At 35.8% G+C, this 17,989-nt stretch overlaps 1 protein-coding gene across 1 annotated transcript in view; it reads left to right on the top strand.

Annotated features, from left to right (window-relative positions):
• The window catches only part of LOC140239176 (uncharacterized), a 71,197-nt gene that overhangs the window by 25,289 nt on the left and 27,919 nt on the right, over window positions 1-17,989 (top strand). The window contains exons 8-13 of the mRNA XM_072319058.1: window positions 410-577; window positions 1,276-1,587; window positions 2,253-2,420; window positions 12,870-13,037; window positions 13,245-13,412; window positions 15,021-15,188. Of these exons, the coding sequence (XP_072175159.1) occupies window positions 410-577; window positions 1,276-1,587; window positions 2,253-2,420; window positions 12,870-13,037; window positions 13,245-13,412; window positions 15,021-15,188 (1,152 nt within the window). The remainder of the gene's footprint in view (window positions 1-409; window positions 578-1,275; window positions 1,588-2,252; window positions 2,421-12,869; window positions 13,038-13,244; window positions 13,413-15,020; window positions 15,189-17,989) is intronic.

The following is a 17,989-nucleotide window of genomic DNA, read 5'->3' on the forward strand; positions in this document are numbered from 1 at the left end:
CAATTTAGCCAACCAAATGAAGCATGGTTCAAGGAATGTAATCACTAAACACATTGTGGTTGTGCCAAACTTTCACATTTTTTTCCAGCTTCTTGCCGAGTATATGAAACTGTCGTTTCACAGTGTCAAGATGTATCATTGATCTTTGCAAATAAAGTCATGCAATATGGCATGCCAGTCACATAGACTCTAGTGACATTTCTATTTGCCACTAAAGGTAATTTCTATCACAAAATATTAAAAATTATATGGGAGATCACGTCAACTCTCAAGGAATTGTTGAAGGTTTACAGGCCCTTGTGATGCCATCTCTATCCAATTATCTGTGAAATTCCTTTTTGAATAAATCGATTAAGTATTCGTCTCCATATTTCATGTTTTTACCTCATCCTCGTACTTTGCTCCAAAGCTCCAATCAATAAAACACACTGGTGGAACTGACATCACCACTGTTGCATCAGAGTCCTATGCCAAGAGTATCTGCACCATGCCAAACCTTCAAACTCTGGAGCTGATTCTCGTCAACATAGCAGATGATTTCTTTCTCGCCCTTGCCACATCAGCTTCAGGTGCAAAGGTATCTTCAATTTTTGCTTTATTTGATTTCTAATGTATTTCAATTTTTGTGCAATTTGATCGAAAAAAGCAAACAAAAAACCAACCAAACAAACAAAAAAGAAGCTCATGATTGAGAGTCGTAATAAAGTATTTAATTTGTTTTCATATTAACCGTCTCATGTTAATAACAAGTTAGTATCGAAGACGATAATGTAAGTGGAATGAGATGATAAAGGAATGCCATGTCCAAGGGCCCCAAAGTTGAATGCTGATTACCACTACTCTAAGGAAATTTGGTGTGTTCTTGCTGCAGCAGCATGAAGGGCAGGGATATATATATATATATATATATATCACTCTATAGAAGGAAAAGTCTAATGGATGGAAGTGTTCTCGAATTCTGCATAAAATAGAATCTCAGGTGTCCATGTTTTCACAACAGTGTATCAATGACAATCATATAATGCTGATGAGAAACCAAATGATGGGGTTTTTACCATTAAATCTCATTTCTATCACGCAGTATTAAGATTATAAAAGGAGATCGTATCAACGCTGATGGAAAGAAGTGTTGAAAGTTTAAAGGCCATGTCATACCATCACTATTAATTTATCTGTGCATTTTCGTTTTGGAATAAAAAGAATGCATAATATTTCTCCCTCCTTAATATTCTTACCAAAGGATATAATTTTTCCTCCTGCTACTTTGCTGCAAAGCTCCAATCAATAGAACACACTGGTGGATCTTGCATCTCCTCAGCTGCATCAGAGTCCTACGCCAAAAGGAACTGCAACATGCCAGACCTCCAGCTTATCTCTTTTTTTGATGTTGCCATAGCAGGAAATATCCCTCCAGAAAAATTTCAATCAATAATACGCCATGGGAGAGCTGACATCTCCCCTGCTGCATCAGAGTCCTATGCTAAGAGTATCTGCACCATGCCAAATCTTCAAACTCTGTCTCTACGGTATGTCAACATAGCAGAGGGTTTCTTTTTCACCCTTGCCACTTCAGCAACAGGAGCAAAGGTATCTTCTTTCTTTACTTCATTTCACTTCTACAGCAAGTCATTTTTTTTTTCAATCTAAAGCAGGAACCACAACACCAACATAAATACACAAAGATAAACAACACATAATTGAGATATGTGATGATGTTTTCGCCATTTTGCATCAGAAAGAATACTTTTTATTTTTATATCCCATAGTCTTTGGAAAGTACGCATATTATTTTTTACCCTTCCATGCTTCTAAATAACAATATATCGTAGATCACGCCTTGCGAATGTGATGAGGGAATGATATGCAATAGTCGCCGAAGTAATTGATTTCTAGTTAGTAATTTGGTGCGTTCTTGCTGCAGCAGCACCAGGCCCAGATATGATTTTTGTTCTTCTTCTTTATTTCAGCACATTCCTATTGAAGACAAGCCCAATACATGCCAAATTTGCCTGCAGATAAGAAAAAAACAGAAAAGGTAGTGTTTGAGCAGTGGATGAAGGTGTTCTGAAAATTCTACAGGCCAATGTTAATCTTTAATTTCTTTTTTTCAAACAGTGGTATCAGTGACAATTACATAGGCATGATGCGAATGAAATAATACATGTTTTTTTTCCCCTGAGGCAAAAAAAAAGCATGTTCATTTATTTTTGTTACTACATTTTCTTACGTCATCCTCATACTCTGCTGCAAAGCTCCAATCAATAAAACATACTGGTGGACCTGACATCTCCCCTGCTGCATCAGAGTCCTACGCCAAGAGTATCTGCACCATGCCAAACCTTCAGACTCTGTCTCTATGGAATGTCAGCATAGCAGACAATTTCTTTCTCGCTCTTGCCACATCAGCACCAGGAGCAAAGGTATTTCTTCTTTTTTGTTACTTTATTTGATTTTAGATGCTAGTCCAATTTGTTTTTAACGCAAATCAAAAAGAAAAGAAAACAAAAACAGTATGAACACATTATTGAGATACATATTTTGTTGTCGTTTTGGAATAAAAAATAGTTTGTTTATCTCCATATTTCATAGTTTACGCATCAAAGATGATTATGTTAGGTTAATGAAATGGTGAAGGGATGACATAATGGCCAAAAATTGATTGCTAGGTTGTCAATATAAGGAAATTGGTGCATTCTTCCTAAAGCAGCATGAGGGGCAGGGATGTCTCATTTTTTTTTCTAAAGAAAAATTCCAATGCACATCCAATTTGACACCGGAAAACAAAAGTAGTGTTGGATGAAGTGTTCATAAAATTCTAGGGGAAAAAAACACATTAGTTTTCATGTTTTCACAACAGTATCAGAGATGATCACATAATGCGAATGGAAACAGAATGGTAATGTATCATTTTTTGGCCATTAAAGCTCATTGCTCTCACAAAGTATTACAATATATATATATACATATATATATATATATATATATACATATATATATATACATATATAACACGACCAAAATCACACCGATAATGATCGCACACACACACACACACTCACACACACAAAATAACTAATTTTCAGGCGGTTTATTAACAGTGATATTGTGGGGACAGACAATGATCAATATACTAATTATATATATATATATATATATATATATATATATAAATATGTATATATATATATATATATATATATATATATAAATATGTATATATATATATATATATATATATAGATAGATAGATAGATATAGATAGATGTGTATATATAATTCTCTGCCTTCGCCGCCGAAATGTATAGACGTGTGTGAAGTACCGCACCGCCGAACATATATACTTTACAATAGACCAGAAATCTGCCTTACAAAATGCCTGCAAACGACCGACCGAAACGGGCCACTACTACGAACAAAGCCGGCGATAGCCCGTGTACTGCAGCGAAGAAAAAGCATGGTGATCGTCCTATAAACGGAGCTGATGACGTCGAGCTGACTGAAACTATTCAAGCTGCAGTGGAAAACCTGTTAGCTGACTCGGATTTTATCACAAAGCTCGTCAATGCTCTAAAACAAAAGATGCTAAATGAGGTCCAAGATGCCATATGTGAGGAAGTTCAGCGATCTCTGCAATTCGACATTGAAAGCCGCAATGAAAAAATGTCCCTGGAAGCGATTGTGCGTGATCTGGAAACCGCCGTTCATGAGGCAGAACAATATTCCAGGAGAGACTGCCTCATCTTCGCTGGAATACAGGAGAAAGCGGACGAAAGCACCGACTCCATCATCAAAACGATTTGCTGCAGGAAGACCTCGGAATGGAAGTACATGCCGATGAAATGGATCGTTCTCATCGATTAGGACCCCTCCTCGAACAGCCGTCGTTTGCCGCCACCTCGACCTCCAACAAGGGAGGGAAATCGCATCCAAGGAACGTCATCATTAAATTCGCTAATTATCGCGTGAGAGAAAAGGTCTACCGAGCGCGATTCAACCTCAGGAAGCAATCTTCGAAGCACAAAACAGTCTTCATCAACGAAAACTTGACTAAACGACGGTCGAAACTCTTCTGGAAAATCAAGCGGGACCAGACAAAGAAAGACTGCAAACTATGGACGCAAGACGGTAAAATCATCGTGAAATCACCCAGAGGCGACCGATTCACCATCACCAAAGACCGCGATCCCCAGAGACTCAATTCCTGGTTGTGAGAACTTGAGATATGTCTTTATCATAGCATATCCCCTTTCTATTTTGATTTTTTTCTAACATTTTGTCTATCTACCACGACTTTTGCCTGTGATATACTTCGTTGTTAATTTGTGATGGTATTTAAGTGTCCATGCGTATGTTGTCTGCAACCTGTCAAATCAAACCAAAAAGCGCTGTCGTGTACAGAGTGTAATGAATGGGTTCAAATTTCGTGTTCGAGTGTGACATCTGATCAGTATAACTCATCTGAAAAAAGAAAAAAAAACATTCTACATTGGAAGCATCCAAAATGTATTCTAAAAGTGTTACCATTCTACAATACGTCCGATCAAGTTAATGCCAAAATTGAACCTGTGAAAAAAAAAAAATCCGATGTTGTTTTACAAAATTCACATTTTCCATCTTTTAAAGGAATGAAAATAGCACATTCAAACATAAGAAGTCATGGAAACAAAAATCATGAATTATCTGTGTTTCTATGGAACAACCAGTACATTTTTTTTCACTTTAAGAAAATGGCTGAATGATGAAATTGGTTCAAATATGTTATGCATTGAAGGCTGAAGATGTGAAAGAAAAGATAGAGACCAACACGAAGGTGGTGTAGCTTGTTATATTAAAGATAATGTATCATATGTGAGAAAATATAACATAAGAACTAACAATATTGAATTATTGTGGGCCGAGATTCAGTTTCCAAACTCGCCATCATGTTTTACTTGGAATTGCTTACAGGAATCCCAGTTGCACTAATACTTATTTTTTTTAAATTACTGGAAGCCCAAGTAGACTGTTGTGGGTCGAGATTCAGTTTCCAAATTCGCCATCATGTTTTACTTGGAATTGCTTACAGGAAACCCAGTTGCACTCATACTTTTTTTTTAATTACTGAAAGCCCAAGTAGACTGTGGTTTTTTTGTTTTTTTTTTTGCATTATTCTAAGATCTTTCTTGTTGATGACTTTAACTGTAACATGCTAACTAAAAATCCTCTTTCAAACACAGTCAACTCAATTCAATTCAATTTTCAATTCAATATAGTTTTATTAGCAATAAAAAAGAACATGCAGTTCAATAGCTGAAATTGTTCATTTTATAATTAAAACAAATATACGACATTGTAGACTATATATATATATATATATATATATATATATATATATATTTGTTGAAATTGTCTATCAGTATGATTATGAATATGACGGAAACACTGTAGAAACAGATAAAACCTTAATATTTTAGCCCGGCCTCAAATCACTGACCTTTGTCCCCAGACCCAAAAGTTCCCAAGAAAATCACCGACAGACAGTACATGCATAAATATATTTTTTACACTAGTTAAAAACGTTGACCTGTTAACCCTCAATAAAAATGCATGTATTGAAATGTTCAAAAGTGCTTTTCAAATACTGAAAAATATTGCATATTTATAAGAAAAAAAATAATTATACCAACCATTGAATAACTGAACTAAGCACGGAATACTTAAATTTCTGAACATGAAATAATTAAATTTGATTATAAATATACATCACAAAAAAGATTATATGAATGTAAACAAACTCCAAGTGTCGCCATGGCTCAAAATGTGGCTCTCCCAACAAGTCTACAGCACATCTCAACAATAAATAACAATATTTCAACACAATTGACAAAACATTTAAAAAATTGTATTTGTCACAAAGGTGTTGAGTGCTCCCCCCACCACCACCACCTGGCCCAATGCAATAAACATCCACGTTATTAAGAAAAAACGAACTTTGTCAGTATTTCAATTCCATTCAATTCAATTCAATTCAATTTCGGTTTTATTAAAAAACACCAAATAAAAGTCCGGAGACTAACCATATTTGGCTTACATCAAACTTTACAGCTTTACAACTTTTCAGGGAGACATAAAAAAGAAGAAATAAAACAAACAGACACTTTGCACAACAACTGATTCATATTGACATCCCCCCGAAAAAAAATGCCACACTCTAATTACATTATCAAAGAAATTAATAACACCAACTTTAACAACAAAGATAAGGCATCAACAGAAGAGAATATTGCACACACCCTCACATACAATGTACATAATGTTCATTATATACCGTATGTCCCAAAACAAAATTACAACGGGCCCTACGCAATGATATCTTTAAAAATATTGCATCAATCTAAATACAAATTCAGGGTATGAGACTATAACTCATTGCCCACATCTTACAGAAAACCCCATTCGATTAGCTTCAGTGGTCAAAGAGAAATGAGGAATTTTGTAGAGGATGTCGGAAATCTCTTTTGTCCAAGTTCTTTCTATTGTTCACACACAAAATCATCGAAGTGCTAAACGTGGAAGAATCAGACTCATGACACGCTTTACTACAATCTCCATTTCTCTCTGACCGCTTAACCAAATCGAATGGGGATTTCTGCAAAATAGAGCTAAGATGTCATATTTTAAGACCCTGAAGTAGCATTGAAAAAAAAATAATCATATTGGATGTTATCAATGCGAAAATCTGATTGTAATTTTTGTGGGACATACTGCAGTATGTCCCTCAAAAATGACAATCAAAGTTTCGAATTGATAACATCCAAAATGATCGACCTGTCTAAGTGCTACGTCGGGGCCTTAAAATATAACATCTTAGCTTTATTTTGCAGAAAGCCTCATTCAATTTGGTTAAGCGGTCACAGAGAAATGTAGATTGTTGTAAAGCATGATTGTCATGAGTCTAATTTTTCCAATTTTAGCAATTCAATGCTTTAGTGCGTGAATAATAGACAGAACTTGGACAAAAGAGATTCCCGACATCCTCTACAAAATTCCTCATTTCTCTTTGACCACTGAAGCAAATCGAATGGGGTTTTCTGTAAGATGTGGGCAATGAGTTATAGTTTCATACCCTGAATTTGTATTTAGATTGATTCGCTATTCTTAAAGATATCATTGCGGGGGGTCCCGTTGTAATTTTTTTGGGACATACTGTATAATTCACACATTATGGTGTCAAAAATCTTTAAATATTTTCAAATTAATAAATACGTATTGGATTAAAAAACCAGCAACTGGAAATGAATACAGTCATACAGAGATATTCAAATTAATTTCATCCAACTGCAAATAAAGTTATGAGAAAAAAAAAACAGCATAATGCGAACAGCATGATGTGCAGTGTTACCATACCCCCCCCCCCCCCACCCACAAAAAATAAAATATCAAGGCTGTCAGTATTCAAAAACAGAATGAGAAGAAAAAAAGAAGAAACACCGAGGGAACTGAATAGATTCGCGAAAATTGTAGAAGCGGATAAGAAATAAAAAGAGGACAACCAGAAAATAGAGAGAGAGAGAGAGAGAGAGGGGGGGGGGGAGAGAGAAGAAACTAACATAGGGATCATGAAAAGGAAGGAAACAAAGCGGAGCAGAGAGAAAATAAGTACTCGCGAACTGGTGTGAATAAGTATTCGCAAACAGGTGTGGAAGCGAATAAAGTAATGCAAGGATAGCAGCAACATATAGATCGACAGGGGACGAACGGAGAAATCAAAGAGAAGGGGTAAAACAAGATGGAACAGAGAGGAAAAATGTCAAAAAGAGCTCAGATAAATCTTTCAAATTGATTACAGATCAAAAAAATACCATCAACTGCAGCAACGAGCTACACATATACACATACGAAGTGCCACATGTGCAAATAGAAAAAAAAATAGAATAGAAAAAAGGAAAAACATCCATTTATAACATAGGAGGTAATCACAATGCGGATAACGTTACATACAGTGTACATGAGAGATGTGACCGAGCGAATGCTATAATAATTGCCAAAAACAGTATACAATACATTCAACCATTTTTATTTTAAAAAAGTAGAACTAACCCATAAAATTATTCATTGCTATTGAAGACCCCTCAAAAATAAAATAAAGACCACTGAAGAAATTTCCAAAAATTCAAATTCCAATAATAATTGAGTTCAGTACTGACGAAAGAACGAAGATAAAAAAGGGGGGAAATTGAAAGAAAAAGTGTCGAAATGAGAGGAGGATGAACAAAGAGAGAAAGAAAGAGGAGAAATTGATAGGATGGAACAGACCACGGGAAAAAAAAAATACAATGCATATTTCACATTTACAAAACTATTCTAATGAATTGAATTAAGCAGATAAAGTAAAGAGGGCATTGTAAATCGGTGGTAACGCAGTGTTCTAACGTGGTAAAACCAAATAATAATCGTTTCTTGGACTACAACCAGTTTCAACATTCACATTTACAAAACAAATCTATCTAAACAAAGCTAATGAATTGAATTAAGGAAACGAACTAGAGAGGGCAATGTAGATCGCTGGTAGCGCTGTGTTCTACAACGTGGCAAAGCCAAGTGATGATCGTTTCTTAGACTACGACCAGTTTCAACATGTAGTTTCAATTTGTAGCTCGTTCCAATTCTCCCAGCTAATCGATGTTCCCACCCGCGTAACTCCAACCAGCTCATCCTTATTAAAAGAGCTTATCTTTAGTTACTGATTCAATGGGTTCTTTGAATTCTGTAGTTCAGTCAGTGGCATTCAGTGATCACTATCTTGTGTATGTAACTATGCAAGCGTCGATTCCCAAGTATTTTGACGAGGACCTATTCTTGCAAGATTTGGCAGCAATTGATTGGAATCGCTCTTTTTTCTGTGTCGCAAGACGTTGAGGAAATGTGGGGCAAGTTCAAATCGAACTTTGTTCAAATAAGTAACAAACATGCTCCCTTCACTACGGTTGAAAAAACAAGAACAAAATGGCTCTCCTTGGATTAACGATGAACATTTACATTTAGCAATAGAAAGGAATTATAATAAAAAGCCTTTTTTTTTCAAGCGAGAAATATTTCATATTGCAAGTGATTTATATACTTTAGGAATGAAGCAAAAAAAAAAAAAAACTTCGAAGGAAGTATTATGAAAAACAATTTGAACACACGAATGATATGGGTTGAACATGGCAATCGATGAAAAATTTATTACCAAACAAAGTTTCATCAGCTCCTGATCAGAAAGTTGTTATTGATGAAAAACATTGTCATGATAAAGATAAAATAGCTGATAAATTAAATAAAATGTTTCATTATGTTGGTATAAATGTGCATCATAATGATAAGTTTGGTGTTAATGATATGCATACATTGCAACCAACTGTAAATACCTTTAGATTTAACGATATCAGTGTACAGTTTGTTGAAAAGGAATTGATTTGTATTGAATGTTCAGAGACCCATGGTCTGAATGATTTGCATCCTAAACTGGTTAAGATTGCCGCACCTTTCATTGCTGGCCCACTGACTGTCCTTTTTAATCGATCGCTTTCATCAGGAAAATTTCCCAGTGACTTTAAAGTGGCTAGAATAATTCTAATTCCAAAAAAACTGGACAATTATAAGAACTTCCAAATTTTCGACCAATCTCGCTGTTACCATTAATATCAAAAATATTAGATAAAGCTATTCATGAACAAATGTACAAATATTTAATCGACAAATTATTATTTGAACGGCAGTCCGGTTTTCGGCCTAAGCATTCAACCGCAACATGTCTGATAGACGTTAGTGACTATATCTTAGACAATATGGATGCTGGCTACGTCACAGGGGTATTTTTTTCTGGATCTGGAAATAGCCTTTGTAATTATATCTCATTCTTTTTTATTGCAGAAATTACCTTTCTATGGTATTCATGACATGGAGCTACGAGAATGGTTTACGTCATACCTGACCGACAGAACTCAATGTGTATATTGATGGAGCACTTAGCAGTTTTCTCAAAGTTTAATCAGGTGTACCACAAGAGTCGATACTTGGACCGTTTGTTTTGTTTGAATATAAATGACTTGTGCAGCATTGATTATAATCAAACAAAAGTATCCTTATACGCTGATGATACGGCCATTTTTGTGAAAGTAAAAAAGGCAAGTGCTGTTCAAATTACATTACAGAATAATTTCGATTTGATGTGTAATTGGTTTAATATAAAAAAACTACAAGTTAATGTTGATAAGACTAAATTGATGTTCGGATCAAAGAAACGCATCAATAAATGTCAACTTAGTATATGTTACCAAGGTCAATATTAATTTAGAGCGTGTGTGGTCTAAAATACTTTTGTGTATATTTTGATGAAAATCTTAAAGGCATAGTTTACCATTTGCAGATGAAACAAAAACCCAGCATTGGTGCTTTAAACTAGTTCTAAAATGCGAGTTAGGAATAGAAACAACCACTGTAAAAAACTGAATCCGTATAATCGATGTTAAGTATTGTTAAATACACAAAATGTGAACAATAGTTATAATAAGAATACTTCCAGATTAAACCGTCTACAGTTACGGTTTATTGAGAAAAATACTGATATCTCCATATATTTTAGGCTTTATTGCACAAATTTTATATGGTAGGTCGTTTTGTGATACAACAGACCTACACATATGCATCAAATGTGATATCTTGAACATTTTTAAAATCACTGCTCCCAAAGGTAAACTGGACCTTTAAATTGGTCACCACATATTTCCAAATCATGAGCAAAATTTATCGAGCTATGTTATGTATAGGGAGGATTCGAGAATTTTTACCGAATTATATTTTGATACAGTTGCATTATTCCCTGATCCTATCTCACATAGATTACTGTGCAGAGTGGTATGGGGAAATTGCACCAAGGGTATTATTTTAAAGTTACAAAAGCTTCAAAACAAATACGCAAGACTAATTTTGAAAACCGATCATACTACTCCAAAAGCTGTTTTACTAAACTCATTGAATTGGCAGTCTGTTGATGGGATATTAAAACACCAGTATTGTGTTACAGTTTTTAACATTTTGAACGATTTAGCCCCTCTGTATCTAAACCCTCTGATAAGTTGATAGATACACTGTGTTGTATTGTACCCGACAAGCCCTCAATAGTGCACTATCCATTCCGCACCCGCGTACTGACTATAAGAAACGCTCCTTTTCGTACATAGCATGCTCTCTATACAACATTCTACCAAATAATGTACAAACGTGTCCATCATTGTCAACATTTAAAAGACAGATTAGGTTAATGTTGTAATAAGCTTATTTGGCAGTAGGTGTATATTGTAACATGTGAATGAAACGCATTATCTATTATTATGGATATCTTTTTAAGATAGATGTGTCTGTGTCCGAATGCGTGCGTGTGTGTGTGTGTGTGCGTCTGTGTATCTCTGTGTATCTGTGTGTCTGCGTGTGTGTATCATGTGTATGCGCGCATGATAATGCCCTTGTGTTTAATGTTTTGACCATGTCTATTTCTTTAATTTTTTGTATTTTGAATTCTCATTTGTTGTATTATCTTCTATTTCATTGTATAATGTTATCATAATATGCAAAATATATCTGTACAATTGTTGGCTCTCTTGAAAAGAGGCCTCTGGCTTGAACGAGACTTACCCTGTATTTTTTAAAGAAAACGTGAATAGATTAAAAAATAAATAAATATTTCAGTTCTATGAAAGTGTGATAACTGACATGCATTACAGCCAAATCTGAAATCACAAGGTCCATGTAATCCCCTGGAAATGTCCAAAGACGATGTTCGATGCACAGATGAGTGATCCTTGATACACCAATGAGTGATTCCTCCGACGTAAATCGATAGACTTAGGTAACGATAGTGTTATAGATTTAGATAAATATAGATTCACAGAATAAATCTACAATGACACGCTCAGAGTCCAGACGTTAAGATAACCGCGTCTAGTCGATGCGTGAATAATCTAGAAAATAACATTCCGCTAGGAATCCAGCCCGTCACAGCTTTCACATAGACATAGAAATGGATGCTGTCTCCAATTTAGGCAAATTAATTCCCTGCAGGCAAAATGTCTCCCAAGCCCTATCTCCACAAATATAACAGGTCAGCAGGTAATACAGGACTGACTATAACAAGTCGCTTCAGAGCCAGAAGTGACACAACTTTCAGAGCAGAGGTGTTGGGTACTATGCCTACTTCAGAATTTCTTTGGCTTATATTGGTCCATTCACCCCTTTCTTGAATGTTCTGTATTTTGCTCCAACCTGGGGCCACCTACTTCTACCTACTTGCACATACTTGCAAGTTTAAGACCGTTCAAGAAATCCTGGCTGAATCACTGCCTTTATGTGCACATCCTACCTAAAGCTACCAATCACATTGGGCTTCCAGGACAGAGTATCACTCAGCTAAATATGTAGGCACTTCCTATACTAGATCATTCTAGATTGGGTGAGATTATGTTGCATTTCCTGTCACATGCATGTACTATAGCTATACCAAATAAAAAGTTCTCCACTTATCTGGTCAACCTGTGTGTACTGTAGCCATACCAAATAGAAAATTCTCCACTAATCTGGTCAACCTGTATACATACGTATTAAAACAACCATGTATACAGTACATCATACATGTACATAACTACTAGTGTGTACATTTGTGACATAAAATACATTGCATCGACCCTTAAGAGAAGAGCTTTAACCTTTACTGGCCCTTATCATTTCATCTCTAGTAAAGTTTCTGTGAATGTTTTTTGGGAATAAAAATTAATGCATTATTCTTCTCCCTACTCCATGTTCATAACCAAAGTATTTCATATCATTTTTCATCCTCTTAAATTGCTGCAAAGCTCCGATCAATAACACACCATGGGGGACCTGACATCTCCCCTGCTGCATCAGAGTCTTATGCCAAGTGTATCTGCACCATGCCAAACCTTCAGACTCTAGAGCTAGACAATGTCGGCATAGCAGACGATTTCTTTTTCGTCCTTGCAACATCAGCATCAAGAGCAAAGGTATCTTCTCTCTTTGCTTTATTTCATTTCCAATGCACGTCAGATGTATAATTCAAGTGACAAAAAAAAAAACAGAAGAAACACATGACTGAAGTATGTAGTAGTGATTTTCACCATTTTGGAATATAAGAAATGGTTTGTTTATCTGCATGTTCTATAATTCCAAGTATTTCATTTTAGTTTTCATTCTCTTACATTGCTGCAAAGATCCAATCAATAACACACCATGGGGGGCCTGACATCTCTACAACTGTATCAGAGTCCTACGCCAAGAGCATCTGTACCATGCCAAACCTTCAGATTCTAGAGCTAAAGAGGGTCAAGATAGCAGAAGATTTCTTTTTCGCCCTCGACACATCAGCATCAGGAGCGAAGGTACATGGTGTTTGTTCTTTCATTGATTCATTTCTTTTAAAATGTACGTACATGTATTTTTTTTCTGCAATTAAAAGCAAAAGGCAAAGAACAAAACCATGATTTAGATTCATAGTGATTTCTTTTCTTCATGCCTTTCTTTGTAAAAAGAATAGTCTGTTTGTCTCCATCATGTTTCATAGGCTTATTATTTTGTACCATTTTCACCCTCCTTTGCTTCTGACAAGTAGATAATGAAGTCAATGTAATGCGAATGAGAAGAGAATTTAATGAAATGGAAGACGAACGGAAACGTCTTACTATAGATCAATATCCATACTACCCTTAATAGCAAAAATTTCTGGAAAAAAAAATCAATTTATCCATTTCCATTTTTTGTGTGTTTCGATTATTTTTAGTTTAGTTTTGCTTTGTTTTGTTTTGCTTTGCTTTGCTTTGTTTTGTTTTGTTTTTGTTTTTTGTTTTTTGTTTTTCGTTGTTGTTGTTTTTGTTTTGTTTTTTTGCTTGACAGTAACATAATCAATGTTATCCAATCTGGTTTCAGACCAGTCAATTCCACGCGTTATTGAACGTCACGGAAAATAATTATTGGTTGCATAGTTTGGATATAGGGGAAATAATTGGTATGGTTACAATGGATACGAAAGCATTTGGCACGATTGACCACTCGATACCTCTGAAGAAACTATAACTTAATGGGCTAGATGACCACGCTTGTAAATGGTTTGCAAGCTACTAACGTGATCGGGTACAATCCACTTTTTTAATGGTGTTGAGTCTTCACCCCAACTTGTTACATGTAAGTGCGGGGTGCCTCAGTGGTCGTACTTCAAGGACCGTTATTGTGTATGCTCTAAATAAATGACCCCAAAAACTGTCTCAGACAGTGTGGTGCGTCATCATATGCATAATGAATGAGTCCTACGCCAAGTGTATCTGCACCATGCCAAACCTTCAGACGTTAGAGCTAATAAATTGTGAAGATAGCAGACGATTTGTTTTTGCCCTCGCTACATCAGCAGCAGGTGTAAAGGTGTCTTCATACTTTGTTTTATTTGACTTCCAATGCATGGCAAATATTTCTGCAATTTAAAACAAAAAACAAAAGAACAAACACATGATTGAGATACGAAACGATGTTTTCGCCATGTTGAACTAAAAAGAATAGTTTGTTTCTTGGATGGGTCATTTCTTCTTTAATTCAGCTCATTTCTATTTACGGTAAAGTTAAAAAGCATGTCCAATTTGATTGTGGAAAAATAAAAGCAGGAAGGATCAAAATGTTCTCAAATTCTGCGAAAGATACAATGTTATTCTGTCATGTTTTCACAAAAATGGCATCGGTGACAATCATAATGCGAATGAGATACGAAATAAAGTTTTCTTTGCCATTAAAGCCCATTACTATCACAAAGTGTAAAAATAGAAGATCATATCATCCCTGGAAAGAAACGTCAAAACTTTACAGGCCCTTGTCATAATACGATCTCTATCCAATTACCTGTGAATTTTCATCTGGAATACACGGAATACATTATTCTTCTCTCTACTCCATGTTCTAACCAAAGTATTTCGTATCATTTTTCATCCTCTTAAATTGCTGCAAAGCTCCAATCAATAACACACCATGGGGGACCTGACATCTCCCCTGCTGCATCAGAGTCCTACGCCAAGTGTATCTGCGTCATGCCTAACCTTCAGACTCTAAAGCTAAAGAGGGTCAAGATAGCAGATGATTTCTTTCTCGCCCTCGACAAATCAGCATCAGGAGCGAAGGTATCTTCTTTCATTGATTTATTTGTTTTAAAGTGTACGTATTTTTCTTCAATTAAAAGCAAAAGCAAATAACAAAATCATGATTTAGATACAAAATATTTTCTTTTTTTGGCCATTCTTGTCGAGCCCACCGGAGGTGAGGGTAGACTAAGGGATCGCCTGCGGCGTCTGTCCGTCCGTCGTCCGTCCGTCCGTCCGTCGTCTGTCCGTAACGCTACAAAAACTTCAATGACTCTTTACTCTGGACGTCAATTGCAATCAAACTTCGAGGGAAGAGGGGTTATACAAAGTTTCACATTTTATCATTTATGAAGGTCACCTCAAGGTCAAATCTCACAGGCAGGGGTCAATGAACTTTAGGACCCAATGTTAAAATTTTATGGCGCTTTCTATTATGGGTCATAACATTTGATCCATAACTCCATTTGTGACCAAACTTGGATGCTATATGTCCCTTTGGGAGAGGATGGTCACCACAAGGTCAATGCTCACAAGCATGGTTCAACGAACTTTTAGAGCCCAATGTTAAGTTTTTATGGCGCGTTTCTATTATGGGTCATAACTTTTGATCCATAGGTCCGTTTATGAGAAAACTTGGAATGTAGATGTCCCTTTGGGATTGGATGGTCACCACAAGGTCAATGCTCACAAGCATGGGTCAACGAACTTTTAGAGCCCAATGTTAAGTTTTTATGGCGCGTTGATATTATGGGTCATAACTTTTGATCCATATAGGTCCGTTTGTGACCAAACTTGGATGGTGAATGTCCCTTGGGGAGTGGATGGTCACCACAAGGTCAAAGGTCACAGGCAGGGGTCAACGAACTTTAAGGGCCCAATGTTCAGTTTTTATTGCACGTTTCTTTTTGGCCATAAATTTTTACCCTTTTATATCTCTGTTTATCTGTTATATCTCTCTTTTTTTGGCTGTTATATCCCATTCGCGTAAAATTTCTTGTACGCGAATTATTGCACTTGCCTTGTTAATAAAAATAATAGTTTGTTTCTCTCCATCAAGTTTCATAGTCTAGTAATTTTGTACCATTTTCATCCTCCTTTGCTTCTGACAAGTTGATATTGAAGTCACTGTAATGCCAATGAGAAGAGAATTTAATGAAATGGAAGAATAACGGAAACGTCTAACTATAGATCAATATCCATACTACTGGTAATAGCAAAAATTTCAGAAAATATCAATTTATGCATTTCTGTTTTGTAAATGGTTTGCAAGCTACTTGCCTAATTGGGTACAATCCACTTTTGTTAATGGTGTTGAGTTTTCACCCCAACTTGTTACATTAAAGCCATAATTTACCATTTGCAGAAGAAACGAAAACCCAGAATTAGTGCTTTAAAATAGTTCTAAAATGTGAGTTAGGGATGGAAACAACCACTGTAAGAATTTTGATCCTTATAATAGATTTTAAGTATTGTTGAACACACAAATTGTGAACAATAGTTGCAATAAAAATATAATGTTTCTAGACTGAACCGTCTAAAGTTACGGTTTATACTGAGAAAATTACTGATATTTCCTTGCATTTTAGGCTTTATTGCCAAAATAAAATTAGGCCTATATGGTATCATGTTTTGAGATACAACAGACCTATGCATCAACTGATATCCTGCACATTTCTAAAATCACTGCTCCCAAAGGTAAACAGGACCTTTAAAGTGCGGGGTGCCATAGCGGTCGAACGTAGGACCCTTATTGTTTATGCTATGCATATAATGACCCCCAACCAGTCTCAGACAATGTGATGGGTCGGTATTATGCAGAGGATACTTGCATAAATTACACAGGTAAAGCATTTTATAGGATATGGAGAGTAAAATGAATGATGATTTGATAAATGTATCTGAATGGCTTTCATTCAGTCGTTTGTTCTTAGATATATTAAACAAATGTGAAGCTTTGTTGATCGGCTCTGGAAAAAGAATAAAATGTAAAATCATTGATGTTTCTATTGTTAAGGTGAGAATACAGCATGTTACGGAGTGTAAATATATTTATATAATATTGACTGGCCTCGAGGGAGATACTAGAAAATATTGCCCAAACTGAAAGAATATTGCCGAGTCGAAGACGAGGGCAATATTCTTTCAGTGCGGGCAATATTTATGTGGTATCTCCCTCAAGGCCAGTCAATATCATAATACCTATCCCCTAGGTAAATTAGGAAAATATGTGAATACGGCTATACACTATGATATAGATAAAGCCACATTTGACTACCTGTAAATCATCAACATGTCGAATAATTGAAAAATTGTTCATCAGTGTATATCATTCAACTCCAACTTCAAAGATACATATGTAGTTGTAACAGGCGAACTTCAAACATCTGAACGCTTTTACACTTTATTTTTACTTCTGTTTAAATTTGGAGAGTTGTAAAACTGATGGTCACTGTGCAATTATTGAGCACAAAATGGACTAGTCGTTGTTTGACGCGTAGTGCTGCTGGAAGTGGTCGACCTTGTATGAGTTGATTTATCGGCGTTCTTCTGCGGTGCGTGTAACCGACACGCAGCGACGTCCTGGAATGTTTTCTTTTCATGGTCGATCGGAATGTTTACATTTAAAGCAGGGAGGTGGGGAGAGAGATTCCACTCTTTCTCTTCCCACCTTCCTGTGTAAAGTGAATGGCGAAAACCGGAAGAGGCAAAAGACCAACGAATATTGACTGCTGACCTTTGACCCTGCAAAATAACAACTGCAATTGCCTCGCAAAACTACCTCGTATAGGTAATAATGGTTTGACAGTTGCTATATGTGGGATAAACATGTTGAATATATT

The sequence above is a fragment of the Diadema setosum genome, chromosome 15 (assembly GCF_964275005.1).
Source record: "Diadema setosum chromosome 15, eeDiaSeto1, whole genome shotgun sequence".
In the NCBI taxonomy this organism is placed as follows: Eukaryota; Metazoa; Echinodermata; class Echinoidea; order Diadematoida; family Diadematidae; genus Diadema; species Diadema setosum.